Below are 27,218 nucleotides of genomic sequence, written 5' to 3' on the forward strand. Positions count from 1 at the left end.
GCTGCGCCCGGGTCCTGTGCAAACACCGTGGTAGGGCCGGCCTCGACCGCCCAGCCCGGCCCCCCGGCCGCCCTGCCCATTGGCTGAAGACAGCCCCCCTGAATTCTCATTGGCTGTCCCACTTTTCCCTCCGCCCTCAGCACCGACCGCACGCTGCCAGCCGCGGGGGAAGCGGCTCTAAGTCCCGGGCTCGCAGCGCAGGCTCAGCTTCGCGCGGCTAGCGCTACGGGCGCAGGGGCGGGGAGGCCGCCCGGCGCGCAGTTTCCAGTGGGGCCGGGGTCCCACCCGGGCACTCTCTGTTTGAACCGAACCCGACAAATGGGCGCATGACGATGGAGAGCAGGGAAATGGACTGCTATCTGCGTCGCCTCAAACAGGAGCTGGTAAGAGCGAAGCTGGCTCCCGGGCAGGGAAGACTGCTCCGCCCCGACGGGCATCTGGTCCCCGCCCGGGCACCCGGGGGGCCGGTGCGTAAGCAGGGCGGAGGAGGGCCAGGGAAGAGAGGGGAGGACGCGGGCCGGCAGGCAGAGAGCCGGGCTTGTCCTCAGGAAAGGGGGCCACGAAGAAACTTTGAGCAAAGATTTGTGATGAGACAAGAACAAGTGACAGAGAGACAGAGGGAGCAAGCCAACCAGGCTGAAATGTGACACAGAGAACCCCAGGGAGAAAACAGTGCACGCCCAGAGATGGCCAGGCACTCGGACGCAGTGGGGCCCCCGCACCGCCGACGCGGAAAGCGCGGGAGCCAAGGTCTGGGGAGCGAGACGCGGGCGCCCGGGTGCTGGGCTGCGCAGGCCGGCCTGGAGCGCGCCGGCGGGCGGGGCGCGGGGAGGAGGAGGGTGCTGGGGCCTGATCCCTGCCCGGGCACGAGGTCAGCGGGACTGCTAGCTCGAGGGGAGCCGGTACCACCCTGGGCCCCCAGCTCTGCTGGGCTTGGCAGAGCTGGCGCGGCTGCGGGGGCAGGCTTGGCCGGCTGTCTGCCTGGGCTTGTCTGCCAGCAGGGAGGGGGCTGGCAGCTGGAAAGGCGGGGGAGGGCCCTGCGCTGGAGGAGGGGCTCTGCCTGGCAGATCGCGAGCGGGAGCTGCGAAGGCCCAGCCAGATGTCAGGTCTGGGCTTGGGGAGTGCACAGGGAGCGTTCGGAGGCCCTGGAGTGCAGGGAGGGGGAGAAGTAACTCAGTCTGGGGAGGGGGAAATATCACCGAAGTCGGGGGAGTGGTGTCCGCTAAAGCTATGTTAGGGAGAGCCAGGTTGATTCTCACTGGCTTCATATACCACTACCCCCGCCCCCACGCCACCTGCCATCTTTCTTATTCCTTCACCCACCGGAATTCAGGCAAATGTTATGCACATACAGCCCCATCTCTGCTTTGCCCATCTCTCCTTCCACGAGGCTCTGTTGTGTCTTTGCCTTTCGTCTCTTTTTATCTCTTTTAGTTTGTCTCTCTTGGAGTCGACTCTTCTCAGTCTCACTTTTCTGCTCTCCTCTTTCTTCTTACTTTCCAGAGCCAGGGGCACCCAGGCCACACAACAGCAGACCTGCATCTAGAAAGGGCCAGCTTATGGCTCTCCGGATTCTGTGACAGCCTTTCCCACTCCTGCCTGCAAAGGCTACACTCTTCCTGCTTGGGAAGGAAATTGGCAGTGTGTTAGGGGCCAGCTCTGGGGGTGGGGGCAGAGTTTGAAACTGCAGGTGTTCTCACTGATGCTTCCTGACCAAGTCACCCTGCCACTCTTCCTGTCAGTCCTACTCCAGGGTCTGCCTGCTCACATCAACCATCATTTCTCTCTCTAGCCCTTCCTCCTGGAGCCCTTTCTGTGGTGACACTCAGATGCAAAAGTTACTGACTCAGAGAGATACTTCTTGAGAGACAGGAATATTCATTGCTGTTCTTCTGAACTTACACCATGCCCCTTCCCATAGTCGTTTGCACATGCTTCTCATGCCAGATTGGGATGGCTGGCCCCAGCCCACACGTACACATACACAATTCTCATTTTTTCCCGTTTATGTGTGCAGTACCAGAAAGCAAGCTCAAGGTCATCACAGATAATGTCTGAGGTCCAAGACCCATGCTGAGAAAAGAATCTAATAGAATCCTCCTTTTTGTGCTTCGAGTTGGGGACTACACCACCCACCTCAGGATCTGCCTTAATGGAGGGTTTGTGGGTGTTCCTGGCATGGGCTCGAATTTTTAAATCCTGCTGATTTGCATTTTTTACAGCACTCTAGGTGGGAGGTGGTGAGGGGAGGAAGACAGAGACTACGGATGCCAGGAGAATAAAAAAGGCAACTAGAAATCTGCACTGAGCTGAGCTTCACATCTTGATTTGCACCCCCTCCTGCCAAGGACTTGAGCCCCCAATGCCTGGGAGGAGGAAAGGGAGAGGCTGAAGTCACTGAGCGCCCCATTAGCTTTCATTTGGCCCTTTGTCTGAGCAGCTTCAGCCTTTGACTCTCTTGGAGAGGAAGCCAAATGCCTGGCCTGGATCCCAGAATGACACTCAGATGGGAGAGCTCTGCACTACCCCCCATGGTGCTCCGCCCCCTCCTCAATGCCAGCCTGCTCAGAGAGGAGACAGAGCAGAAGGACAGACAGAGCTAGTAGAGTGTCACTTGCTCCCTGACACCTCAGTTCAGTGCTTAGGTAGCTGGGCCAAATCTCAGTGCCTTAGTATCCCCAACAGTAGCAAAAGGGAAACTAGAGCTGAATTAGCCCAGGGTCAGCCCTTTGGCTGCCTTGCCCAGGGACAGTAGGGATTGAATTCAATGCAGCTTGCTTGTGACTGGTGTTGACTTAATACCCTAGGTCACAATGGGGTGGGAAAGGAATACAGTTGGTTTCTGTCATGAGCTAGGGAGCTTTTGCACTGCAAATGGCCCATCCCAGGCAGGATCTCCCTTGCCACCCGGAAGACATTGTGTGCCTGGCTCTGCCCTTAGTTCATGTTTACACAGGCATGGCCTCCTGTAATACTGGTCAAGTTCTATGTTCATTTCTTTCAGTAAATTTCTCTCAAGAATCACACACTCTGCAGACACTGTGGGATAAACCTGCTGGAAAACAAAACATTAACAGGTTGTGAAATTATCTTTGTCAAGGGTGTTTTATGCTCCCCTTCTGCATCCTACCCCTGTCCTTGGCCCAGAAAATCTAGACAAGAAGAGTGTGTTTCTGAAAACCAAAGTAGTGGAACTTCCCAATTCCCTGAAGCAGAAAATGTCATTGTAACAGGTGAGCGCTGGGAGAAGGCTGAGGGTTTGGGGATCCTGGCTCAATTAGTTGATAAGTAGAGAGCTGGCCCTTTCCTTCTGCCTGGAAAGGGAAGGGGATCGGGTTTCAGGGATGAAATGTGGCAGGAGAAGTAGCAGCAGCTGACACACTTCTTCATTAGAATGAGGGCTTGGGGCTGCAACAGCTCAGCAGGGAACACATCTCTTTTCTCCCTCCAGCCGCCAAAGAGGGGCCCTGCCTGAACACAGGCCTTGGGACCAGCTGTTCCATACACACAGCTCCCTTGTGGGCTGCCAATAAGTGGGGTAGACACAGGCACACAGACGAGGCAGATGTATGATGCTCACAGGGCATCCCTCGTGAGTTCAGATCTGTGTAGAACAAATAGAGTGCGTAAAGGCTGAGTGATCAGAGCTCATGAAGTACAGCCAGGCTGGGAAGGCTTCCTGGAGGAGGGAGAGGTTGCAGGAGGCCATCTCTGAGAATGTCTGTCATAGCTGAGGCATGGGGAAGCAGTTCTCTAGCTTTTAGTGGCCACAAGTTCAGGGGTTTCTGGCAAATGGGTAAGGACTGGGGCCTAAAGGCAAAATAAGGAGAAGAAAAGTAGGAAATGGAGAAGATACAGTAGGAACAGCCTTCAGATCTTGGGGCAAAAAGGCAAATTTCCTGAGGCAGAAAAAAGCTTTTGCAAAGGATCTCATAATGCATCTTCTTTGATGTTTAATGTTGGGGAAAGATGACTATGTGACTAGTTAGGCAGTGTGGTCATCGGGAAGAATGCAGAGTATAAGATTTGGGGTCAGACCAACTTCAACTTAAATCATGGCCCTGTGTGACCTTAATATATTACTTAACCTCTCTGTGCCTTGGTTTTCTCATCTCTAAAATGGGGGTTTAAAATACCTACTTTATATGGCTACTGTGAAGATCAAATGACAATTTAAGTGCCTCACCAACTGTATGTCCTTCACATGTAGCACAGTGTCTGATGTGTCGTAGGCACTTGGTAAACTGTTGATGATGGATTGATCAGACTGTTTTGCGTAAGAGTCATTCATAGATAGAACATGTTATTGAGTTCATACTGTGTTTAGGGCATTTACTGGGCACTGGCACTATCATTACAAACAAACAGACACAGATCCTGTCTTCAGGGAACACACAGTTTAATAGAAGATATAATAATAACATTACTTGATGTTAACATCGATATGCCAGACATATAATTTATGATGTCATTTAATTGCCAAAACAACACTAAGAAGTTGTACTTTCATTATTCTCACTTTATGAATGAGTCAATAAAGACAGTTAAGTGACTTGGTTAAAGTCATAGAGCTGGTAAGCGGAGGAGCCAGGATTCAGACCCCACCAGTCTGATTGCAGAGCTTATGTTCTCAACCGGTACATGTATGCAGACCTCTGGGGCAGAAATAGAGGAATTGTGTTATGTAACAAGCACAGGTTCAGTGCTCTGAGAGAGGGAAGTAAACTCCAAATGGGAGATTAGAGAAAGCTTCATGTCTTGGAAGAGGTAGCATTGGAACTAGACTTTGAGGGATACATAGGGACACGCACAGGAGAACAGCAATCCAGGCAGATAATGAAACAACATGAACAAAAGGTACAGAAGCTGAAGTGGTGGGGATGTCTGAAGAGCAGCTGGAGTTTGCCTAGAGCACAGGGTAAAATGCAGAGAAAGAGTGGGCAACAGTGCTGAAAGAGCTGTCGTGGACACACTCTGGATGTCATGCTAAAGAGTCTGGCCTTTTCTGTATGCATTGGAGAGCAGCCCTGGGATCCAGAAGGTGATATGGGGTAGAGGTGGAGGTGGAGGGAGGGAGGAAATTGAGGCAGGAGGATGAGTTAGAAGGTTATTACAAGAGTCAGCCAAGAGATACTGAAGGCCTGAACCAGAAAGGAAAAAAAGAAGGTAACTTCTTCTTGAAGTCCCTTGGATGTTCGAGGAAGTTGATTGACTGCAATGGAGAGGAGCTAAAGCTGGTCAGAGGGAAGAGGGCTTGCGGAGACTAAGAGGCAAGCTCCAGGAAGAGGCAGCATTGGAATCCCCTCTCCATCTGTCTGCCCCTTGCCTGAGCGTGTGACCCCCATAGATGGTTCTGTTGGGAAAGTGGGTCCATCCATTTCACAGCCCTCACTTTCTCCTTTCTTTACCCTCCTCTCTCCTACAGCTCTTGGCACAGTTTCCACTTTACCTTCCTGTTGAGAGTTCCAGCCAAGTGTGAGGGGCTGTGAAGGTCCCTATTCACTGAGCTGGAGAATGGGCCACTTGGCACAGTGGGGCTTTTCCCATTTCCGGCCCTCAGCCTCCTCCTAGCTTCCCCAGGGGCTGAAAGGAACTTTGTGGGGATCTTGTGAGTAATGGGGTGGGGGAAGTGAGGCAGGGCACACAGCCAGGCTCATGGGCAAAGCTGGAGCCTGTGTCAAAGGATTCTGGCTGAGCTGGGAGAGGGCGTGAGATGGATGGAAGGACGGCACAGCTGCGGGATCAGTCGGGGCCCAGGGGAGGGATTGGGAAGGGAGCCGAGGATGCCGGCGTCACATTTTCCCATCCCTGCTCCTCCCTCACCACAAAGGGCCCCAACAGGGCCCAGGGGGAGGGTGCTATCCATGGCCAGCTGACCCCACACAACCTCTGTGGGGCTCAGGGCTGGAAGTCCAGGACGGTGGGATCTGGTTCTGAACCGCATCTTCCCCTCCAACCCCAGGCAGGCAGTTCCTCTTCCCTCTTCAGATGACTTAGTGAAAGGGAGGCCTCGGAGCCCCTCAGAAGGATGACTTCACGTTCTTCCTCCCCATCTGGTGGTAACTGCCCTTTGCACTTCCTGCTGGCTGCCCTGGTTTCTTCTCACAACAATCCCAGGAGACTAAGAGGTCAGAGGTTACGATGACATGGAAAGCTCGTTGGCCTGGAGTGCGAAAGCCAGCCTTGGGGTCCCAGGTCTCTCACTAATAAGCCTCAAGACCCCAGGAACCACTGGTGGTGCTCAGGATGATGGAGGCGATACTCCAGGAAAGCTTTCAGTTTAAGATGTGTGTTGATAGGTGCCATCTGTCTACGGCAAGTGTAAACACTTCACACAAGTTCCTTCATAAGTACACTATTTACATAAACAGATAAGAGATGTGTTCATGGAGACGAGGTCCTGTATAGATAGGGTGAAAATCATGAAGGAGGTCTGGGGAGGAATGCTGGGAAACACTGAGGGAGAAGATGGACCTCCCAGCCCCCTGGTTCCCTAATCCATTACGTGGGGATAACTCCACCTGCCTGGCCTCAGAGTTTAGCTGTGGGGATCAGGGAGTGCAGAGAAAAGGGCTAGTGCTGACACCAGGAGATGTCATCTGAGGTTCAGAACCCCAGGCCCAAAAGGTGGGCGATTTTGCCCAAATGTCATGTGGCCGAGTAAGTCAGGTCTCCAGATGAGTGTGGGGCCCTTCACAAACACCAGGCGGGTGCCTGTCGTGCTACAGCTCTCATACAGCGAGGAACCCAGGGGCTGGTTTCAACTGCAGCCGTGGAGACTGAAGTTTGACATGCAGACTTCCGGAGACGCTGAGGGTGGGGGAGGGACTGTGGGGTGGTGTGGAGGCAAGGAGCTGGTGAGAAGACCTTTCCTGGCTTTTCACAGAAGGGATTCCCACAATCTTCATTGGAATATGGTTATTAAGGGTTTTACCTTTGATGGTGGAGCAGGTTGGTTCCCTCTCTCTCTCTCTCTGTGTGAGAGAGAGAGAGAGAGAAAGAGAGAAAGGAGAGACTAGGGGTGGGTTAAAAGGAGGTGGCTGTTGGATCCATTCCCCCTCAAACTAATCAGGACCAGGTCGACCTTCTTGTGAATTCTCCCAGCTGACACCTGAGAGCAAGTTAGGTATGATTTGGTGCCTGTTCTGAGGAAGAACCTGAGGCTCCAAGACATTAAGAGGCTCCGGAGGAACTCTGCACCCTGCAGCCTGGAGATGGATTTAGAGCTACTCATGTTTGCTCGGGATTTTGTCTATCTGAGCTGGCCCCTCTCCTTTCCTCTACCCGCCTCACTATCCCCTTTCTTCCTCCTTTTGGTCCCAAGGCAAGGGAAGCCCGGGGACCTGAGAGGGTCCCAAGCTCTGGAAGAAGAAGGCAGATCCCAAGCTTGGCCTCCGACTCTTCCTCCTTGGGTGACGGCATCCCCTGGGGTCAGCCAGGAAAGGCTGTTCTGCTGGCTCCTCTCTTAGTCAAGACCCAGCTGACACTCCTGCCCCACCACTGCCGTGGTCCTCCCAGGTTCCCCCAACTCCTCCTTCCCTTCTCATCCCTCTCCCAGATGCCTTCTTGCCCTTCAGCGTCGGCACCCTGGATGTGGCTGGGCTGAGCGTGGCTGGGAGTGGGCAGGAGGGTGCCAAGACTTCCCTTCCTTCTCTCCCCAGCCCCTGCATGGGGCAGAGGTGGGGAGGGAAAAACAGGACCTTCTCCTTGTGCTTCTCCTTGATTAGACCAGATATAAGGAACGGAATCCTGTCATGACTATGTGCTAAGTTTCACCAAGGAAGAAATGTTGTGGAAGTACATGGGAAGTCTTAAATTAACAGCCAGAATTCACCTAATGCTTTCTTGGTTTCATGCAGATACACATTACCTCACTTAATCTGCACAATAGCTTATGAGGCAGAAACTGTTATTCCCATTTTAAAGAATGGAGAAATTTGGCTGGGTGCGGTAACTTACGCCTGTTAGCCGAGCACTTTGAGAGGCTGACGTGGGAGGATGGCTTGAGTCCAGAAGATCGAGACCAGCCTAAGCAACATGGTGAAACCCTGTCTCTACAAAAAATACAGAACAGTTAGCTGGGCATGCTGGCCTGTGCCTGTAGTCCCAGCTACTTGGGAGGCTGAGGTGGGAGAATTGCTTGAACCCAGGAGGCGGAAGTTGTGGTGAGCCGAGATTGTGCCACTGCACTACAGCCTGGGCAACAGGGCAAGACTCCCTCTCAAAAAAAAAAAAAAAAAAAAAAAGAATGGAGAAATTGAAAAACAGAATGTAAATAACTTGCCCAGGTCACACAGCTACTACATGGCAGAGCTGAGATTTGAACTTTGTTCCATTGTCTCCAGAACCCAAGTTCTTAACCAATACAGAATATTATTTTGCAGATGGGTGCAGTTTCAGCACTTGCTTACTTACATAGGGCCTCTGTTTTATGGGCAGCTTGAATTCATGCATACCCACACATTCATTCTCACTGGAAAACTGTGCAAAATGTCAGCATTATTTCCTCTGGATTTTTCCACACTGGAAGAGATTGAATGGGGTCATTTCATTCCTCCCTCTACCTCCGACCTGGGCTGGGTTTAGCCTTCTGGAAGGAAGCCTGCCAGTTCGGACTCCTTGCCTCTGGATGAAACGAAACCTTGGGAAGCAGCCCTGGCTCTTTCTCCCTGTGTAGTGAGTTACTATCTGAGGGTAGCAAGCAGCCTGGAGGGTGATCTGGGGTGGTCAGTGGTATTCAATATATGTTTTATGCGTATGTAGCAAGTGCCAGGTGCTAGCGAGGTTCTGGGCTGACATGCTGATGTATAGATCTCAGCCCCTGTCCTCAAGGAGTAGATACTCAATACATATTTCACAAGGGACTGAGCATTTAAACGCATAGAGGACATGGGGTGAGTACATAAATGGCAGGACTACAGAGAAGAGCATATTAAATATCACAGAAGATTTCTAACAGGAGCATGGGGGGTATGTCTCAGGGAGTAGGGATATGCGTGGAACTGAAAGTTGAAATTCTGTCCTGGAGGATCTTGACTGCAGAACCAAATAGTTTGGATTTGAGTCTGGGCATTGGAGAGCCATGAAGATGACAGAAGATGTGTGCTGGGAAGACTGATCAGGTGCCCATGTGTCTGGCGGTTCGGAAGCCGTCTAGGAGGCTTCTGCAGCATTCCTGAGGATGGAAGGAAAGATAGGTGACATTTGCGGGAGGAAAAATCCAACATGAGTAAGTTGGACAGAAGCAGGGGTAGTTGAATGGAGAGGCCAAAAATGACTGAGGCTCTAGGTAGGGAAGACAAGGAAAGTGGTATTGGAGGAAGGGAGAGAATAGGGAAGTCAGAGGGAGAAGCAGCTTGCAAGGGAGGAGCTGAGTTTGGTTTGGGGCTTAGAGTCTCCTCTGACTCTGCTCTAGGTCTTAGTAGCTGTAGCTGAGTGCTTCCAAAAGGAAGGGGTCAGGAGAGTAGAAGCAAAGAGGCCAGAGAGAGGGGCTGTCAACATGTGCATCTGTCCCACAGGCTCCGTGTCCCTTGCTGCTGCTGCCACCGCCGCCACTCAAATGGTGTAAACTCTGGCAAATCCCAGGGCTGTCAGGGCCTGGAACTGCCATTTCTTCTTGCCTGTCTTGGGGAAAGTGCATAAAGCATGGGCAATCTCCACACCCCAGCAAAGGCCTCCTTGCCCTCAAGGGCAGTCAGCCCTCCACTGTTCTTTAGTGTTGCTTCTGCTGGCTTATTGAGAGCCTGGCTGGAATCTCCCATCCCCAGCAGGGCCAGGGTTGGCAGGGGAGGATTTGACCCAGAAGCCTGAGAGGGTCAGCTGTAGCCCAGCCCGGCAGAGCCTCTGTGCCTGCCCTTCCGATCCCTCCACCTTCTGCGTTTAGCTCTATGCATTAAGACAAGCTTGGGAGGTAAGATGATCCCGTGGGTCTCTGGGGGGCTTAAGAAACAGATGGTCCCCGCACAGGAGGTTTGCTTTTGGTAACTTGATCAGGAGCTGGGGAGGGAGCTGGCAGGACCAAGGCAGCTTGGGCCCAGGAACTGGGAACCTTGTGAATGTTATCAGACACAGTCCCCCCGCCCCCATGCAGCCTCCAAATTCGGCCCTCACCCAAGTCAATCTCTCAGCCCCTTCCAGCTGGCAGCCAGGACTCAGGCCTTAGACACCCACAAAGGGGCTGGGAGAATTGGCCCCCAGCATCCCACTCTGGCTTGGCCAGGGCAGCAGAGCCAACTGGGCTGAGAAGGCAGGAAGAGTGTTGAAGCCAAGTCTGAGAACAGCTGAGAGAGGACAGGTGTTTGGCAGGGAGAGGCAGGCTGAGAAGCACTGCGTTTTCAGCAAACAGGAGTTTCCTGGCCTCCTTGTCTCCCTTCTGACGAGTCAGATGTGAACAGCAATTGCAGGAAACCCCAGGCCTACCCTTTCTCTTGGGGAATCGGAGCTCTTCCTTGTCTCCTAATGCCCTTTTCAGCCCTTCTTCACTGTCCTATAGAGGACAGAGTAGCCTTAAAGTCCAGCTCTGGGTGCAGGTAGCACACACCTGTGGTCCCGGTTACTCAGGAGGCTGAGGCCAGAGGACTACTTGAGGCCAGGAGTTAGAGGCTGCTGTCTACTATGATTGTGTCTGAGAGTAGCCACCACTGTGCTGCAGCCCAGCAAACATAGCAAGACACTGTCTCCCAAAAAAAAAAAAAAAAAAAAAAAAGCCTAGCTCCACTGCCCAGCCATCTCGAGTCTCGAGGTAGTATAGGTTTGGGTATTCCTTATCTGAAATGATTAGGGCCAGAAGTGTTTTGGATTTTGGAATATTTGCATATATATAATATCTTAGGGATGTATAAGAAGATACCTTAGGGATGGGACCCAAGTCTAAATATGAAATTTATGTTTCATATACATCTTATACACATAATCCAAAGGTAGTTTTATACAATATTTTAAATAATTTTGTGCATGAAAGAATTTTGACTGTGTTTTGGCTACCACTTACCACGTGACATCAGGGTAGAATTTGCCACTTTCGGTCATATTGTGTCTCAAAGTTTTGGATTTTGGAGCATTTTGGCTTTCAGATTCTTGGAGTAGGGATGTTCAACCTCTATTTGGTAGTTAGGACTACAGCATCTGGAGTGGGACAGTACCGTGTTTGAGTCCCAGCTCTATGAGCTGTGTGACGTTACGTAAGTTACTTCACCCCCTCCAGCTTACTCATTTGTTAAGAAGAGAAAATAGCAACCTCATAGGATCTATATAAAGATGAAATGAGATGAAGCACATAGAGTCCTTAGCACAATTCTTGTTACAAAGCAGAGGAAGAGGGCTCAGACTCAAAAAAGGATGAGGATGGCCACTACAACTCTGTGCACTTCAGGCTGATCTCAGTCCCACCTCTTACTACCTTATCTTGGGCAAATTACCTGTGAAATGGGAACAGTACTAGTCACTACCTCATAGGGTAGTTGGGGAGATGAAATATGTGTGTGTGGGGTGTGTGTGTGTGTGTGTGTGTGTGTGTGTGTGTGTGTGTGTATGGGGTGGGGGGAGCCTTCTCAGGACAGTGCCTGCCTTAGTTAGTTAGCTACCATTATTATTTCCTTTACCCAGCACTGATCTGCACTGCACTAGGCTATAGAGAGATGGGGCTGGTGGCAGGCTGGATGACCCTGGAAGTGCATGTTTCAGTGGGGGACCCAGGTTCAGGGCTGGGAGAGGCACTGCTGCCCCCTGTGGCTCATAGGCCCCATGCTTTCTCTCTCCCTCGCAGATGTCCATGAAGGAGGTGGGTGATGGCTTACAGGATCAGATGAACTGCATGATGGGTGCACTGCAAGAACTGAAGCTTCTCCAGGTGCAGACAGCACTGGAACAGCTGGAGATCTCTGGAGGGGGTCCTGCACCAGGCAGCCCTGAAGGTCCCAGGACCCAGCGCGAGCATCCTTGTTGGGAGGGTGGCAGGGGTCCTGCCAGGCCCACAGTCTGTTCCCCCTCTGGTCAACCTTCTCTTGGCAGCAGCACCAAATTTCCATCCCATAGGAGTGTCTGTGGAAGGGATTTAGCTCCCCTGCCCAGGACACAGCCACATCAAAGCTGTGCTCAGCAGGGGCCAGAGCGAGTGGAACCGGATGACTGGACCTCCACGTTGATGTCCCGGGGCCGGAATCGACAGCCTCTGGTGTTAGGGGACAACGTTTTTGCTGACCTGGTGGGCAATTGGCTAGACTTGCCAGAACTGGAGAAGGGTGGGGAGAAGGGTGAGACTGGGGGGGCACGTGAACCCAAAGGAGAGAAAGGCCAGCCCCAGGAGCTGGGCCGCAGGTTTGCCCTGACAGCAAACATCTTTAAGAAGTTCTTGCGTAGTGTGCGGCCTGACCGTGACCGGCTGCTGAAGGAGAAACCAGGCTGGGTGACACCCATGGTCCCTGAGCCCCGAACCGGCCGCTTACAGAAAGTCAAGAAGCGGAGCCTTTCCAAGGGCTCTGGACATTTCCCCTTCCCAGGCACCGGGGAGCACAGGCGAGGGGAGAATCCCCCGACAAGCTGCCCCAAGGCCCTGGAGCCCTCACCCTCAGGCTTTGATATTAACACAGCTGTTTGGGTCTGAATCCTAGAGACAGAAAGTTGACTGAACCTGAAAGGGCCAGGTCCCAGTGCTGGGCCCCTGGGGAGGAGGGAGGGTGGGCGGTATGGCTCCCGAAAGCCCAACTCCAAGTTCCTTTCCCCCAGAAAGCAGGGAGAAGCCAGAGCTCTTGGCTCTGGGCTGAAGGGAATGTGGTTGGGAGAGGCTGTCTTGGGGGCTGGCTGGTGGAGCAGGTAAAAGTAGCTGGAGAGCGAGCTCTGTGTGTGTGTGTGTGTGTGTGTGTGTGTGTGTGTGTGTGTGTGTGTGTGTGTCTGTCTGTCTGGCATGCACACACTCACTTTGGGGCTGGAGGTGACAGTAGGTGAGGGCAGGGGAGGAGATCAGAAAATCCCTCTGACATCTCCACTGCCCCCGAAGACCTCCGTTGAACATTCTGTATGGAAAAGAGCCCTGAAGCATCAGGTTTCCCAGATAGGCCCCCGAATAAAGACCTGTCTATGGCTCTCCCAACCTTCTGTCGGCTTCTTTGGCAAGACATTGCTCTAGGCACAGGGACTGAACCCCGGGCCTCCTGGGACTGGAGCAGCAGTGAGGCAAAACCCGACCGGTCATCCCTTCCTGCCTTGGAGGTTTCAGTCCATACCTGGACCCTGAGAAAATGAGCTAAATGAGTACAGTGTGTAAGGAACAGCCGGGGAAGCCCTAGACACTCCCCCATGCACATGGGAGGAAGGATGTAGACATAGCATTGGACCGTTTGAATGCCTTTTCATCTCCATGGTCCCATTTGAAAGTGAGTGAGGCAGGCAGGCATGATCCCATTTTCCAGATAAGGAAACAAGCCTAGATACGCTACCTGTCCAGGAACAACTGCAGCCAGGAGACAGAAGAGCCTAGGCCTGACTGCAGAGTAGAAGCTGGACCCTGGAGTTACACACTCCTCCCCAACTGTTCGTAGCGCCCTGCAGGCCAGGCGCAGTGGCTCACGCCTGTAATCCCAGCACTTTGGGAGGATGAGGCAGGCGGATTACCTGAGGTCAGGAGTTCAAGATCAGCCTGGCCAACATGGTGAAACCCCATCTTTACTTTAAAAAATATAAAAATTAGCCAGGCGTGGTGGCACACGCCTGTAAACCCAGCTGCTCGGGAGGCTGAGGCAGGAGAATTGCTTGAGCCCGGGAGAGGGAGGTTGCAATGAGCCAAGATCGTGCCACTGCACTCCAGCCTGGCTAACAGAGCAAAACTGTCTAAACAACAACAACAACAAAAACAGTTCTTAGCACCCCGCACCCCATAGCCCCTGTCTCCTGCACTTAACTCCCACCTGGGTCAAAGAACAGTCAATTCACCAGTGAGGTAAAGGTGAACCCAGAAGAAATAGCCACTTGATTATAAAATTCCTAGCTCCATTCCGTGGCCGCAGCCTCACTAGACCCAGCAGCCCCAGGCCTCCTGTTCCCTCCTCACCCAGAGGCGGCCGGACGGAGCGGGGAAGGGCAAGGTGGCAGCTCAGCTCCGGTTTTTCTAAAGCCGCTCTGGGCACGTGGCCCAGGAGGGCCGCCTAGGACCACCCTGGGAAGCCACTGTCCCTCCCACTCCAGCAGGGAACACTCACTGGCTGGGAAAAGACAATGTGGATCTTCTCTTGGGCTGAGCAAGCCGGGAGGGCATACCCTCCCACTGCCCCCTCTGCCTCCCGCCAATTGTCCCACAGCCTGATGGGGTGTGACAGCTGCAATTAGGGGCAGGATGCCTTCCCACCCTCAAAGCATTAATAGCCAGTTGGAGAGGCAAAATAGTAAGAAAAGCCTCTTCTGCTTGCTTCCTGGATCCCTGGGGAGAGTGGAGAGAGGGGCAGAGCTCAAGATGGGGTTATGGGGGCACAGCCGCGGTGGTTAGGGTCACCCTCAAATCCTACGCAAATGGTAAGATGTTTCATTTTTGGTGGGGGAGCTACAGGAGGGGGAAGGCGCTCATGCTTTTTGGGTTTTGCTGAGCACTTACTATCTATCTGTCAGGTAGTGTGCACATCTCTCAAACTTAGAATGACCCTAGAAGGCACTCTTCTCCAGACACATCTATGGAGGTTATTAGGGGTCATGTAAACTGCCCAGATTAGGCTGCTAGCAAAGGAAAGGACAGAGATTTAAACAGAGGGTTGGGTTATCTGGCTCCAAAACCCCTGTCCTTTTCTTGCTAATTCTCTACCTGGAGTTTGCCAACTGAGCAAGCCCATTCTGGTGGAGCCAGCCCTTGCAAATCCTTTGTGTCTTCCCAGAGAATACTAACATTTCAGTTTTGAGTGAGGGAACGTTTGCTGTGGCTGCCTTTGGAGGTGGAGATGGTGGAGGTGGTGGTGGTAGTGTGTGTGTGTGTGTGTGTGCACACACACAAAGTGCATGTGAAGATTCCACCTACTGAATCATGAGAGGAGGAGGTCATGGGCTGCTGGCTGGTGGAGAAGCCAACTAGCATATTATTCAAGATGCCACCAGCTCCAAGTCTGGAATGAGTCTATGGGAAACCAAGGTACTTCTTGGACATTCGTCTACAATTCACCTGTTTCGTGGACTGGTCACAGTGGTTTGGATAAATTGAACAAAACTTTATGAACACCTCCCAACACCAGGCGTTGTTATAGAAAGCTAAGAACAGAGCAATGAAAAGGACCCAACTCCTGCTCTCAAACGGATGCAGTGGAAAATAAGCAGACTTTGAACCATTGGTTAGTCAGAAGAGACTCGGGGGACTGAAAACTTACTTCAACTTGGGCCAGAACAAAAAATTCGGAAGCAACACTTGCTGTCAACTTGATTTACAGGTGCCAGCACCTTCCCCTCTGTTATTTCCTTCTCACTACACACTGAAAGCGGTTGCTCTTGTTTTACATGGACAGGCTCAGAGAAGTTAAGCAGCTTGTCCAGGGTCACATAGTGGTAGAACTGGGATTGAATCCGTTCCAACTGACTTGCAATCTTGTACTTTTCAGACGATCCCACTAATTGTCCATATCTGTTCCAAAGCCAAATCAAGAGGAACAAGAGCAAAATCTGTCCTCCCATATTATCCATGGTCCTGCGTGGATCATAAATGGCATGCTGACAGTCCAATGGAGGAGACTTACTTTTCCCTTCCCCCTGGACACCTGCCACGGCAATGACAGAGGCTATATTTTACTGTAGTGGAGGGAAGAGGTGAATGTGAATGCCTAGGGCCTAAGTATACAGGAAGGTGTAGGGAGAGGGAAGCAGTGTGTATGTGGAGGAGATAGTGGAAGTAAGCAGAGAGAAATCAGACAGCTTAATTCTTCCTTTGGGGGGGCACTTTGTGGTTAATTAGGACATGCAAATGAGCTAGAAGCTCATTTAATACCCTCCCTGACATGTAGCCCCACCCCGCACCTGGCCCACTTCCCCGGCAGGTACAAGGGCCACCTGATTGGCCCAGGTATCTGTGGAGGGTTCCACCTGCTTCTTTGTGGCCCAGGGAACAGAAAAGAGTCCCTTCTGGGCATGGCTAGTGGGGCCTGCCTGGTCTCCCTCCTCCCTTTCTCTTCCCAACCTTTCAGACCTGGGACCTCTCTTTTCCATCCCCCTCAGACACTTCCCCTGTGCCCCACCCCTTAGGGTGATCTCTGAACCCAAACTTGTCCCAAGGAAGGTTGCTGTGTCCTCTCCACATCCCCACCTCCTCCCCGGGGCCTTGGGACTTTCCCAAGTCACACCATCATTTCCTTTGTGCCCTGGACAAGAGCAAGACACAGCCTGTCCCCACCTTCTCCAGAGCAGCCAGAACCCACCTCAGGTGCCTTCCCCATGCAGTGCAGTTAAGGCACTTCTGCCAGCACCATGGTATGAGCACTAGACTTGGAGTTAAGATTGGAGAGCCCTCTCTGTCACTGCGGAAGCTTGAGCATGTTGCTTGACCTCTCTGAACCTCATGTTTCTCATCTGTGAAAGGTGATAATGTGGGGCTGCTGTGAGATTTAAAGGACATAATGCACCTAGGGTCCAAGCACTGCATGGACCAAAGTGGAAGCTCAGCAGATACTGGACTACCCATCCCCTTAGTAGAGGCACTAACCATGTCACCCAAGGCAAAAGTGCTTTAAAAAAAAAAAAAATGCTTTCTCTGAGCGTTGGTCTCTTCTGTCAATATATTTATATTGATTTAATATCCCACAGGATTGTAGCAAGGATCGGAGAAGACAATAGGTCACATGTTTTTGTACACTGTAAAAATACTACCCACCCAGATGGGCTATTTGCTAAATGGCAAATTTACAGTGTTCCCCAAACGATGACATGTACTGGGGAGGCAGGGGGTGTGGAGGTGGGGAAGGGCTGAGCTGGAGAAAAGGTGCTTGAGGACCCGACGGCCTAAGGACCTGCTCTAGGAAACATTCCCACCCACTACACCCTAGCTGCCCCTCACAGTCAACCCTTAAGGACCTCGAATTCTTGGCAAGGGGTAAAGAGTTGAAGGTGCCAAGTCCTAGTGGTTTTGAGAAGCCTCTGGTCTGCTCTTTCTGCTCTCTAAAGCCCTAGTTGCCAGAGTCCCCTACAGCCCCCACATTGCTCCCTTCCTCCTGCCCTCCAGCCACCCTGGAAACTAATGGCCTAAAGGTGCTGTGGCTGTCCTCCTAAAATCCATTCCCTCCTGATGAGATGGAGGAATCTGTGAAGCCCGCCTTCATGAGAGGTCTCAGGGCTCAGGCTGGTGCTGCCAGAGAAAGGGTGACTGAGCCAGAAAGGCCTAGGGGTAAGAAGCTCAAACTGCAGTCATCCCCTTAGCACGATTATTAGGATGTCCCTTGCTTTCCTTCTGCCTCCTCCACCCAACCCCTAAAATAAACAGTATGATGAAGCCTCTCTTCCAGATTCCCTCTGGATTTGACAGAGGACTTACTTCCTGGCTCTCTACCCTTCAGTGAGTCCTGACATATCACTCTGTCCACCCCCTCTAAGCCCCAGATCTACATACCACAGCTCTGGAGCACACATGTACATGCACGGGCACCACAATGAAGTCGGCCTTGCCAATGTCCCCGAAACAAAGTCCCTGCCTTCTTACACTCTTCTCTCCCACTGGAGTCCTCCTCGTCCCCGCCACCAAACACACACACTGTCCCCTGAAAGTGCCTCTGTGTTCCTGGTCGGAGAGGACACTGAAGAGCAGTGTGTCCCTGAACACAGTTTGGGGCAATACTCATTTGACAAGGGAACCATAACAATCACCGCATGCTTTCCCTTTTCCTTGCATCTTTGTCTGAGGAGAAAGAGCAGAATTCTATGCCTGGCTTCAGGCCACAGCTGCGCACAGTTCCTGGCTTCTACTCACAGAACCTATTCACCTATATGCCCCTCTGGGCCTGTGCCTCAAGATACTGGCCCTTTACAGGGACATACCAGAAACACTGCCAAAAACCAGCTCCTGTGAACTCTACACCCCCACTCTCTCTGGTTCTACCCACCACGACCTGGCTCTGGGCTGTCTGCCTTGCCCCTTTTTGAGTCTTCTCCACTCTGAATGTGATAACCCCAGCTTCCTTCAACTGGCCAGGGAAGGGCGGCTCAGGAGCCCATCTGAGGCTGCCTGGGGGCTGCTAGTTTGCAGGAGAAGCTGTCCTCATCCAAAGGAAGAATCAAGTTTTGTTTTCCTGTGGTTCCCTTGCTTTCCCCCTGCCTCGCCTTGAGCTTTCACTTGGGCCCCTTCCCATGCTTCTACTTGAGCCCCACCTGCCCCACCGCCGCCTCCTGCTCAGGGTCTGAAGGACAGACGATTGAATGCAGGATCTGTCTGCGAGCTCCTGTCACTTCATCCTGTTTCCTGTCTTCCCTGGTGTCTAGCCCAGTCCTGCCCAATTAGATCCCACTCACTTTACCCTCCAAGGTGATGGGCTGAGTGTGCCAAGCCTGGGTTCTTTTCATGCCACTAGGTCTTTGCATATGCTGTTTCCTGAGGAATCCAGTTCCCCCACTGCCAGTACTTATTTTGTAAGTTACTTCTGTGCATGTTTGTCTTCCCCTCTACGTTGCTGTACCTCCTGGGTGGCAAATACTCATTATTCATTTCTGTACCTCTAGTACTGAGCACAGGGTTCCCATGTGACCTCCACTTCTCAAACTGAGCCCTGGGCTGAGCCCATCCCCTGCTTCAGGGAAGACCAGCAGTCAAGGCCTCCTTAGCTGCCTCCTAAAGCCTGTTGTTTTTCACTCTTGTCCTCAGCCCATTCTCCAGAAGAGGGGGAGCTGTGGTCAGTCACTTTCAAGAGAGCAGGAGAACTCTCTGTCCCCAGCACCCTCTCCAAGCTGTTGGGCAGTCCTCTTTGTCCCTGGCCTGGTGCTCTGGCTTCTCCACCCTAGCTTCCCAGGCCAATTCTATTTTAATATAGGCCGTCTGGTGAGCCTTCATCCTCACCCCTCCCACTCAGCTCTCTGTCCCCATTGTCATGCTATTATTGGCTATCCAGAACTCAGGCCCTTCAGATGATCACAGCCATTTCCCACATCTACTCAATCCCAAGTGGGTCCCAATTTCCATTCCAGAGGAAGTCACCTTTACCCTATCCTCCATGTTTTTTCCCTTTCTTCCTCGATCCCTTGCCACTCGTCTTCCTGGCTGGGTTCATCTCCTTGTCCTTTTAGCAATATCATCTGGTCCCAGATTTACCCTACCCAAAGATTTTTTCTAACTTGCTATGCTGGTGGCCCCACTGGGGACATTGAGTCTGCTACATTCTCCTCCCATCATTGTGATTATGGAGGGAGGGTCAGGGCAGGGCAATGGGGAAGGAAGTTGAGAGCTGGGTGTTCAGCGCCTTCCATGCCTCCGGCTCCACTACTGGCCACACTCCAGGCATTGTCTCCCTACCAGGGATTGAGCTGCCAGTAAGGCAGCAGGAGTATGGTCATTTGTGTAGAAGAGGTAGGAAAGTGGGGGGTGGAGGATGGGCAGATAGGCATTAAAAAAGCAGCAACAGAAGTTCTTCCAAATGGAGTAACGGCAACTGAAATCCCTGCATAGCCTCAGCTCCCTGAGCAGAGGTGCCAAAGCTAGTATCATCCCCCAGATCACCTCCCTGTCCTGGCCCAGGGCCTCCACTTGCACTCCCACACCATACAACTGGCCTAGGGAGCTGAGTTATCGTAGTAAGCAATGGGCCAGATTGACTTAAGCAGGTGTTAGAATTCTTGCTCTGAAGTTCCAAGCATCTGTTAAGTCAATTCATATTCCAGAAAATAAAATTCGTATCCCAGTTAGGCTTTATGTCAGTGATTTCAAGGGCCCAAATAATTCCAAAGCTTCTGACCTAGGCTTCAGGACCCTGCTGGGAGTATAAGGATCAAGTATCTTCTGTAAATTTCTCCATGTACATGTATCCCCTCTCCAAGGAAGACAGGTAGGTCCCAGTGCCTAGTACACTATTCCAAGTCCTACTTTCCATTGAGAAGGCTGCATGCTTAGAGTTCCCTTGATCCTGGTGGCTGCGTCAAACTCCCCAACCTGTGCAACTGGAGACATTAGTGATGCTAAGGGTTACAGAAGTGTGGCCTGTGCCCTTCCTCTCACCCACAAGAGGTCTGATGATGGGATCCTGGTGGGAACATTGGCAGCTAACAGATGGGGGTGGATTAAGGAAGAGTCCCCAGTAAGCCTTCTCAATACGATATGGTAGATCACTAGGATGGGATAGAGGAGCTGCTGTTTCATGCTGTTCCTGAAGAGTAGAGAGGAAAACAGGGAGGATACCAACAGTCTGCCTGCCCAGTAGGAGCCAGGTCCTCTGCTAAAGAGTCTGAGAAGAGCAGAATCATGTCAGGTGAAGCAGACGAATACAGGGGCAAGAAAAAGAGATTTTTCTCTTCAATTTTCTTTAACATCTTTGAGGGCCAAACAATTAATGCTGGTTCCCTTCTAAGTGGAACATTTGTCTGGGAGTCATGGCCTTAGAGGTCATCTTCATTAGAGAAAGGGGGGAAATGAAGTGAGAAATGAAGAGTGAGAGAACCATCGGAATTCATACACAGTAACCCTTACAACTGTGATTTTCATCCTACTCAGGTCTGAAATTTCTCCATCCCTGCCCTCACCAAGCCTCACTGAGGTGGTTCCTACGCCCTAGATATTTAATTCAACCTACTAGTTAACTTCTTGTTTCAAGGCCAGCCATGACATGGCCCCAATGTATTCTTCCAGCCTAATTCCTTCCACATTTCCCAACACCAGATGGAACTAGATAACTTCTTGTTCATTTCTGTTTTCTGCACTTGCTTTTTTCCTGAAATCTGCCTGTAATATTCTTCCTTACTCTCACCTGTTGAAAATTCCACCCTTTCTTAAATGCCTACTTCAAACGCCCTCTGAGGAATTTCTCCCAGAACAGAAAACATCTGTCCCATCTCATACTACTTTCCTTGAGACCTTCTCTATACCTACATACCATTTTCCCTCCTGCAACTATGCCCACCTACACTCCTGAGTCAGCGTCTTTACTTTGATACTAGACTCCACCCATTTAGCTTACTGTTTTCCTTCTCAATAGGCCATCCCCCTTAGCACAGAAATAAGCACTGTTTCACCCATCTTAATAGGGCAATCCATGGTTGATGTCTCCAATGTTTTTCTTCCCCTTTTTTCCTGTGTCTACTCCAGACACTGTCCCCAACCATTCCACTGACAGTCCATCAAAGTCACCAGTGCCCTCCATGTCTTTCTCTGCTAATTCCTCTCCATCTCTCAACCTCTTGATAGAATTCCTCAGGGACCTCTTTTCTATCCACACTCAACCCTAGTGATCCTATATAGCTTCATGTTTTAAAATATTGAATGTTCTCTCCAGACTGCTTCTGCTGAATTCGACTCGTATCCAACTGCCTATTATAAATCTCTAGAACATGACACACTTCTTACACATAGTAGGTTCAAATGGAACTCCTGCCCATTCGTCATTCTCCTTCCAATCTGCTCCTGTCATAATCTTCACTTGATTATTGGCCCAAATCTTAAGATTCTTCCTTGACTCCTATTATACTCTTATGTGTCAGTAAATCCTGTTGGCTCCACTTGCAAAATACACCTAGAATATAGCCACTCCACTGCTACCCCTATGGTCCAAATCACCGTTCCTCACATGATTCCGTCTTCTAAGTGGTATCAGGCTTCATGTTTGTCCTCATACAGGCTATTCTCAGCTCAACAGAGCACTCCTGATGGCATATTATAGTTGATCACATTATACCCTTTGCTGAAATCCTTTCCATGGACTCAACACAGAGTAAATGCTGTGGGAAATTTCCCTCTACTCAATCCCATTACCTCTCTTTTACTACTCTTCTCCCACTTGCTCACTCTGCTCCATCCATACTGACCTCCGTGCTAGTCTTCAACACATCAGGCACATGTTCACCTCATGGCATTGGCACAGATCCTTTCCCCAAGGAATGGAAAATCCTTCTTTCCCGCAGGCAGTTGCATGGGCTGCTCACTTTGAACACTTAAATATCAACTTCAATGAGCTATTAAACTACTACCACCACATTCCCTCTGCCTAGTACTCTTGCCCCTTTACACCACTTAATTCTTCGAAGCACTTATCATTACACAACAGTTGTCTTTGACCCTTTTCTAAAGATAAAAACTCCATGAGGAAAGGGATCCGAGTCTGTACTGTTCACTGTTGTTTCCCCAGCATGCAGATCAGCACTTGCCATACAGCAGAAGTGCAATGAATATTTGTTGGTAGGGCCCATAAGATCATGTCCTGTTCTGATTTGCATGTCCTACAACATTTAGCACAAAAATCTGAACATGGTTAAGCTTTAAAAAAATTCATTGAAAACAACAGCTCAAAATAAGAGTCACACCACTGTTTAAAATGGGAAGGTTTATTAAGGTTTTTCCTCAAGAGGAACAGCCAATCTCTTGCTCCTTGAGAGAAGCAATTAGTGGGAAATGTATGTCACACCTTGGGCCCAGAACCACAGGAGGCTGCTTCTCAGCATGCCCAAAGAACATACATCCCCCAATTCCCGTTTAAAGCTCATTAATGTCTACAAAACAGAACCCATGTTGCCTTCCCAGAAAACAGAACTAGGAACCCAGTCAAAGCCTCCAGCTGTTCTCAACAAGAATATTTAAGCAAGACAGGGCAATAAATGGACTGCACATTCAACAAACCCAAGATGAAATTGCAGTAAAATCCATGATCGAAGTAATGTCTGGACTACATTTTCAAGAATAACTTACAGTTTTTACATTTTGGGGAACATAAATACTAAAAGCTGGGTGGTTAGACTGCCTCAAAGCTCACATTCATTTCCCTCTCGGCAAGATGAGCTCTTTCCAGACCCTGGACAAGAATCCAAACCACTCTGCCCTTTTAAGCCTGGAGCTGATTCAAGAGGGGATATTTTAACACATATTTAGCACCTTAAATAAGTACAAAATCCAAATTCTTAAAAAGCTTATTTTACAAATTATTTTCTTCCTCCAAATACCTGACAATTTCTTTACACTTTGGTTTCAACACACATACAATTTATAAGAGTATATTTTATGTTTTCTAGCATTCTGCTGTGATTGCTTACAAAGGAAAACACCAAGGTACTCCTTATTTCTCTTTCTGTCCCTCAGTCCCTAAGACAAAACTGAGGCACATAAACTGACAAATACATGTGTATCTACGAGGGTAAGGGGGCAAAATATTTTAAACTGGCCATGTCCAGGAAATGTAGAATGTCTTATTACTATTCTTCTATGGAGAAAAATGTTCCAAGCCTGTTTTAATAAAGTTGGTAATAAAGATCAGTATTTTCTCTAAGTATTAACTTTCCAAGTATATTATAACCTCAAAGAAGAGGATTACTTCAGTGAGGAGTAAATGGTGGCCATTTATGATGGCAAATCAAGGTGCCAAACACAGATTAGTTCATAATTGTAGGGAGAAGAGAGTAACACACACATCCATATTTCACCAAAAGTTCTTAATTACCCATGTAGCCACAGTTCGGAAAACTATGGTGTTATTCATATCTTTGATGAACTGTAGTATGTTCCCTGCCCAATTAGATTGTAAACTCTTGAGAGAGTGTCTCTATGCCTCTTTGTGAACCACGCAGTGTTTATGTACTAGGACTTAGTTACTTCAATGCTTATGAAAGTATTAACTGGGCCAGGCGCGGTGGCTCACGCCTGTCATCCCAACACTTTGGGAGGCTGGGGGGGGGGGGGGGTGGATCACGAAGTCAGGAGTTCAAGACCAGGCTGGCCAATATGATGAAACCCTGTCTCTACCAAAAATACAAAAATTAGCTGGGCGTGGTGGCGGGCGCCTGTAATCCCAGCTACTTGGAAGACTGAGGCTGGAGAATAGTTTGAACCCAGGAGGCAGAGGTTGCAGTGAGCCGAGACTGAGCCATTGCACTCTAGCCTGGGCAACAAGGCAAGACTCTGTCTCAAAAAAAAAAAAAAAAAAAGTATTAACCAATATTGATGCTCCCCCTGGTGGAGGGTAAGATTACAGCTGGATTGTGTATTTACTGTTAATTTCTAAAAGTAGACAGTTCAGGGATACCAAGCAAACTATGAACTATGGCATCAAGCCTCCTTAATTCTGTGTCACTCATATAACCAAAGTCATTATACTTTAAATAGTCACACATACTAATATGAAATCAGTTTCTAGATATTTATCATTTGACATTCATATAATATCCTAGAAACTCTTTTTTCAGCTATAAAAATACATTTATTTTCAGATACCCTTCCCTTTGGAACCAAGACTAAGGAGTTCACATCAGGACAATAAAAAAAAACACACCTATTTCACTTTCTAACAGGATACCTTTTCATCTTGCTCAGCAACCACAGACTTCCTTGCATATCTGACTTCAGCTGGTTCTGCTCTGAATACCACTGTGTGCTAGAAAGGCATTTTTCTTGAAAGTTCCACCTTTAACCCAAGTAGATTGTATAAGATGTGACAAAGGAATCTAATTATCATCTTTCTCCACCACATTCTAAAATAGAAGATACTGAGTTTATGCTACTAGTCAAGCAGACTGAGACTTGGAGTCTTATCAAATGACTTCTATTTAATCTGTTAAATACACAATAGATGTGACAAGGTAGTATTTAGAAAGTTTTACTGGCTGATGAGATGTCTGTCTATGATCTTAAGTTTAAAGAAATGTTTGAGGGGTGTTTTAAAGCAGAATGACTTTAGAGGACCTTAAAATAAAAGATGCCACCCTGACCTGACAACTGGCCCTAATGCTTCATTAAAGTTCACTCTAGTTTTGGCCCCTCAATCCCAGACATATGCATAATTGGATGAGTAGAAGGGAAATGTTAAGTAACTAAGTGTATTCAAAACTAAAAACAAAAACAAAAACAAGTTTTCAGTTTTTTAAAAACAAAACATTTTCTCAGGTTGGTCAGAGCTTAACATTTGAAACCTGATTTTAAAATTTCAATTTAGTAAGTGACAGGCTGACCACATGCCTGGAAAATCTCAGCAAGACATGAACACTTCTTCATACCTAGTTGCAAAGAGACAGTATCTAGAGATCCCTGAGCAATTACTTAGACTTTCTAGGACTGGTCTCCTCCTTAATATTTGAGGACAAGGCACAGGGTTTCCTAAGCTTGTTTCTTTCCTTTTCCAGAACTTAATAGGCTAACAAGCTTTTTGTTCTACGTCTCTTTATAGAGATTACATAAGCAGTATCACCCTGGGTCCATGTCTTACTTAAGCCCTGTCTTTTGTAAAGACAAAAATAACTGGGAAGGAAAAGAAAAAGCACCACTATACACGAAGCTAAAATTTTAACTTAGCAATTTCTTCCATATTACTACTACCATACTATTTCATAAGTAGTTTAAGCAAAAGTAACACATTCCTTTTATGTGTTTTAACTTTCCCTCATTTTTCTCAAATTATTCAATCTATTATAAAGCAAGTTTGAAATTTTTCACATAACACTTCATTGGTGGACTCACACCCAACAAATTAACAATGCAAAAGGATTCCCTTGATGAAATTACAAGCTGTGGAAGATCTGAAATAGTAAAAGTTAAACCCTGATACAGTATTAAACTTATCTTTTTATATATAAAAATAATATACAGTGGGATTTTTATTCAATAAGATACAATCTTTAAGATCAAGAGAGAATATACAAAACTATTCTATGTTATCTGACGTATTTTACTGTATAGTAGGAATAAATATATTTAGAACAGAAAGTGCGACGTCTGTTCCTAGAGAAATCACCAGTTACTTAGTATAGTTTAAAGCCAGTGTTCTGCAGATACTAGGCAGAAAGGAGCTACTGTCGCATTTAAAACAATGTGGTCATTATAAAATAAAGGCCTTAAATCTATAAACAATAACAAAAACACACAAACCAAATGAAAATGTACTAAAATTTAATCATCCATAAAAGCTGTAATTTAATCTGACAGTAAAACACAAGAAGCAATATTAGAGTTGGTTTAGTATATTATATATTTTAGCTTTGAAAGCCATAGAAATCAGTTATCCCAGTTTTTTTTCCTATAAAAGACCCATTTTTTCCAAAGCATTATGCACAATTTTAATTAGAATATAATGACAGATGATATTCCATAATTTTTTAAATATAAAATGAAGTCAATGACTCAAAAAAGTTATCTGCTGCAATGAGTTTGAGGGGACATTTCATAATCAATATCATTACAGATATAAAGTATAATGGTTCAACTTTTTAGTGCTTGATAGGGAGGAATCATGATAAAAAGGTCAATATGAAATCATTTGATTATAGTAGCAATATCTAACATTTGAAATGCATCCATGCTCTTTTGTATAATCATATTAGAGTCAAGTATATTTTCACATCTGTTATAACTGCTATTGCAAAGGAGAAATACTATTGTCTTATTTTCCAAGAGATATACACAGAGCAATTTTTTTCTCCAGGGAACTTGTGCAAACCAATATAAGATCTAAATTCTTCACATAATATATAAAACAGGAGAAGCCTCTTCAGATTTTTTTTTTTTTTTTTGAAGTCTGGAATGCTGGCACTTTCCAATTAGGCAACAGTTCTTCATTCCTGTAATCTAAGACATGGGATATACAGATATACATATATGTATGGTTAATCTCTTGATGTCAGAAAATGGTACTAAACAAGCAGGTATCCAATAAAATAAAGCGATTTCAGCTGATTTTACCTGGAGAACTAAATTATGCTAAACAGCTACAGTAACAGTGCTATTGTAAATTCCCTTTAAAAATGTTTTAAAAAATCAAAAATAGAAGTTCACAAGAGAGGAGTCCATACTGATCAACTTGGATTATCCTCAGTTATACTTAGTTATACTCAATTATATTTAGTGCTTCCCATTACATCTGACAATCCTGTCTGTACAGAGGAAAACAATGATATTTTTTCTATCTCATTACCGTCTTATTTTTAGTTTCCTTTTTTACTAAAGGACACCTGCCTCCATAAACTTTCCATAAGACATTCTTTATTCAAGCATTTTATGATTAAATATTAGAATTACCATTTTTAATACAGGTTAAGGCAAGGGATGATACAGAAAGAGCTAATCCCCATAGTTTAAATCAAAGTTAAACTATGGGCAGAAG

At 48.4% G+C, this 27,218-nt stretch overlaps 2 protein-coding genes and 1 long non-coding RNA gene across 11 annotated transcripts in view; 2 read left to right on the forward strand and 1 right to left on the reverse strand.

The window, feature by feature from the left end:
• Nucleotides 1-7: 7 nt before the first annotated feature.
• Nucleotides 8-16,713, forward strand: INKA2 (inka box actin regulator 2). 2 transcript variants are annotated; one of them, XM_011737081.3, is made up of 2 exons: nt 8-383; nt 11,765-13,087. In XM_011737081.3, the coding sequence occupies exons 1-2, from the start codon at nt 327-329 to the stop codon at nt 12,599-12,601; spliced, it is 894 nt and encodes a 297-aa protein (XP_011735383.2). In that variant the 5' UTR covers nt 8-326; the 3' UTR covers nt 12,602-13,087. The 2 variants fall into 2 exon arrangements, with proteins under 2 accessions (XP_011735383.2, XP_011735384.2); XM_011737082.3 differs by lacking the exon at nt 8-383 and adding an exon at nt 416-750 and having other exon boundaries at nt 11,765-16,713.
• Nucleotides 759-8,249, forward strand: LOC139362677 (uncharacterized). The gene is made up of 2 exons (XR_011621841.1): nt 759-3,233; nt 5,963-8,249. It is a non-coding gene; the product is annotated as an uncharacterized lncRNA (long non-coding RNA).
• Nucleotides 16,714-22,448: 5,735 nt separating the features above from the next.
• The window catches only part of LOC105479203 (RAP1A, member of RAS oncogene family), a 97,481-nt gene continuing 92,711 nt past the window's right edge, over nt 22,449-27,218 (reverse strand). For all 8 annotated transcript variants that reach the window (XM_011737085.3, XM_071094111.1, XM_011737084.3 and 5 more), the window contains one exon: nt 22,449-26,683. The gene's annotated coding sequence lies outside the window, so the exon portion shown is untranslated. The remainder of the gene's footprint in view (nt 26,684-27,218) is intronic.

This window comes from Macaca nemestrina, chromosome 1 (assembly GCF_043159975.1).
Source record: "Macaca nemestrina isolate mMacNem1 chromosome 1, mMacNem.hap1, whole genome shotgun sequence".
Taxonomy (NCBI): Eukaryota; Metazoa; Chordata; class Mammalia; order Primates; family Cercopithecidae; genus Macaca; species Macaca nemestrina.

Excerpts from the sequence above, each read along its gene's own strand:
- INKA2 (XM_011737081.3), top strand. The coding sequence starts at position 327 with ATGACGATGGAGAGCAGGGAAATGGACTGCTATCTGCGTCGCCTCAAA. Across the intron at positions 384-11,764 it reads GTCGCCTCAAACAGGAGCTG|ATGTCCATGAAGGAGGTGGG; the intron begins GTAAGAGCGAAG and ends TCTCCCTCGCAG.